The sequence below is a fragment of the Penaeus chinensis genome, chromosome 42 (assembly GCF_019202785.1).
Source record: "Penaeus chinensis breed Huanghai No. 1 chromosome 42, ASM1920278v2, whole genome shotgun sequence".
In the NCBI taxonomy this organism is placed as follows: domain Eukaryota; kingdom Metazoa; phylum Arthropoda; class Malacostraca; order Decapoda; family Penaeidae; genus Penaeus; species Penaeus chinensis.
In genome coordinates, this window is record NC_061860.1 from 18,082,287 (window position 1) to 18,084,786 (window position 2,500).

The 2,500-nt window shown below is 43.5% G+C and overlaps 1 protein-coding gene across 2 annotated transcripts in view; it reads left to right on the plus strand.

The window, feature by feature from the left end:
- Positions 1-2,500, plus strand: part of LOC125048028 (feline leukemia virus subgroup C receptor-related protein 2-like) — a 42,103-nt gene that overhangs the window by 6,430 nt on the left and 33,173 nt on the right. For both annotated transcript variants that reach the window (XM_047646614.1, XM_047646615.1), the window contains exon 2: positions 2,294-2,408. In XM_047646614.1, the coding sequence (XP_047502570.1) occupies positions 2,330-2,408 (79 nt within the window). In that variant the 5' untranslated portion in view covers positions 2,294-2,329. The remainder of the gene's footprint in view (positions 1-2,293; positions 2,409-2,500) is intronic.

A 2,500-nucleotide genomic window follows, 5' to 3' on the forward strand; every position in this document is an offset into this window, starting at 1 on the left:
CTTTGTTTGTTTGTTCCTTTCTCTTTCTTTCTGTATTTCACTTGTTTTCTCTCTCTCTCTCTCTCTCTCTCTCTCTCTCTCTATATATATATATATATATATATATATATATATATATGTGTGTGTGTGTGTGTGTGTGTGTGTGTGTGTGTGTGTGTGTGTATGTGTGTGTGTGTGTGTGTGTGTGTGTGTGTGTGTTTCTATATATACACGTACACACATACATAAATCCATAGATACACACACATACACACACACACACATACAGACATACACACACACACATACATACACACATACATACATACATACATACATACATACATACATACATACATACATACATACATACATACATACATACATACATACATACATACATACGTACATACAAACATACCCCCCCCCCTTCATGGTCCACTCACGGCGCTGTGTCGAAACGCGTGTTTTTATCCCTTTGTTCTCCTTCTTTCTAGTTTCTTCATCTTCCTTTTTTGCCAGGGAATTTCTTCACTTATATTGAGAAAGTGAAGAAGAGAATATAAGAATAACCCGGCTTTCCAGGAAAAGAGGAAAAGAAAAAAAAGGAAAAAATATATAATACTTCTAAGTGTTTTTACTTTCCACATCTTTCGTTTGTGGATTTCGTGTACTTTGATAGCTTAATTGATTTGAATCATTCCCTATAATTTAAAAAAAAAGTCGGAATGTGCCATTCGTGCAGATAATGTGTCTGAATTTATCTTATATTTATTTGAATTATCCCATGTAAGTAAAAGAAGAAGAAAAAAAAATGGAATATGCCGTTCGTGTAGATACCCTGTTTTATTTTCGATTATTTTCCCCCAATTTACGTCTAACAATTAAAATCACGCGGCGTTTTCGGCATAAAAGAAATAGTCTCGCGGAAGAAAATATCTCGCGCGCTTTGTTTTCCATTGATTGAGTTAATCGGTCTTTTAGAGATGAGGGAGTTATTTAAAGCCCGGGGAACTGAAGACCAAGAGGAGCTTTTCGTAAGCAGAGGGGGAGGGGAAGGGAGAAGGAGAGGAGGGAGGGAAGTAAGGAAGGGAAGGAAGGAAGGAAGGAAGGAAGGAAGGAAGGAAGGAAGAAAGGAAAGGAAAGAAGGAAGGAAGAAGGGAGGAGGGAGGGAGGGAGGGAGGAGGGAGGGAGGGAGGGAGAGGGAAAGGGAAAAGGAAGGAGAGGAAGGAAGAGGAAGGATAAGGAAGGCAGGAAAGGGAAAGGAAGGAAGGCGAGGGAGGGAGGAAGGAAGGGAGGAAGGGAAGGAAGGGAGGTAGGAAGGAGGAAGGAAGGAAGGGAGGAAGGAGGAACGAAGGAAGGAAGGAAGGAAGGAAGAGGAAGGAATGAGGAAGGACGAGGGAGGAAGGAGGAAGGAAGGAAGGAAGTAGAAGGAAGGGGATAGAGGAGAAATAGCGGATAGGCAAAGTACAGGAAGGAAGGAAAGAAGAAGGAAGGAATGTAGGAAGGAAGGAAGGAAGGAAGGAAGAAGGAAGGGAGAGGAGGATGGAGAGGGATGCGGAGGAGGAAGGAGAAGGAGGGGGGAAGGTGCGGAGGCGGCGTGGGCAGAGTCAGCGGAGGCAGGATCGGCGCGCCGGCGGATCAGGAGAGAAGAACGCAGAGAGAGCGCGAGCTGCGATCGCTAGCGCGTCTAGCGCGACGAGCGAGACGCGAGCTCGCTCAGCTCTGCGGAGCTGTAGTGACAGACCTGCTCCATACTACGTCCGCCCCCCCCCCATAGCCGTCACGACCAGATCACTCGACCTCAGACTCAACACAAAAAAAAAACCAGGGCACCAGCACCTAGCCAAGTGATTAGATATGACTGAAAAGACGAGACCAGATAGCATGAGACAGACCGTGAGAATCCTAAACCAACATGCTAAAATAAAAAATGGAATAACGAAGCCCTATTTGACGAAATAAGCTGACTCATCCCCCCCCATCCCTACCCTAATCATCTGCAACGTAACAGTGAATATATAATAAAATAATTATAGATATCACTGAATTATCAGCTGAAGCCCTTGGCGTGGCGGCCAGTCTGTCGACGGGACGGCGCGGTGCGTGTCGTGGGTGGACTGTGCTTGACGATTAAAAAAGTTAAAACAAAAAGATATATCTCATTGTGAATAAACAGCGGTAGACGATTTTTTCGAAGTTCATGTTCTCCTACATATAACTACGTAAAAAGTAGAATTTTCCAGACTAAAAACTTTGATTCTGAGAAGAGGAAAGGTGATAAAGCTGTGTTTTTCTTTCGCAATAATAATAGTCAGGGAAAGCTCGAAGGTCGTTTAATACAGCCACCATGAGTGAGAAGAACCCCTCAAGTGACACGAAGGAAATCATGGATGAAAGACCCGAGCTCGGAGTTCCTGAAACAGAAGGTAAATATCATATCATCATATCATTATCATCATCATCATCATCATCATCATCATCATCATTACCATCATCACCACCATCATCATCATGAACT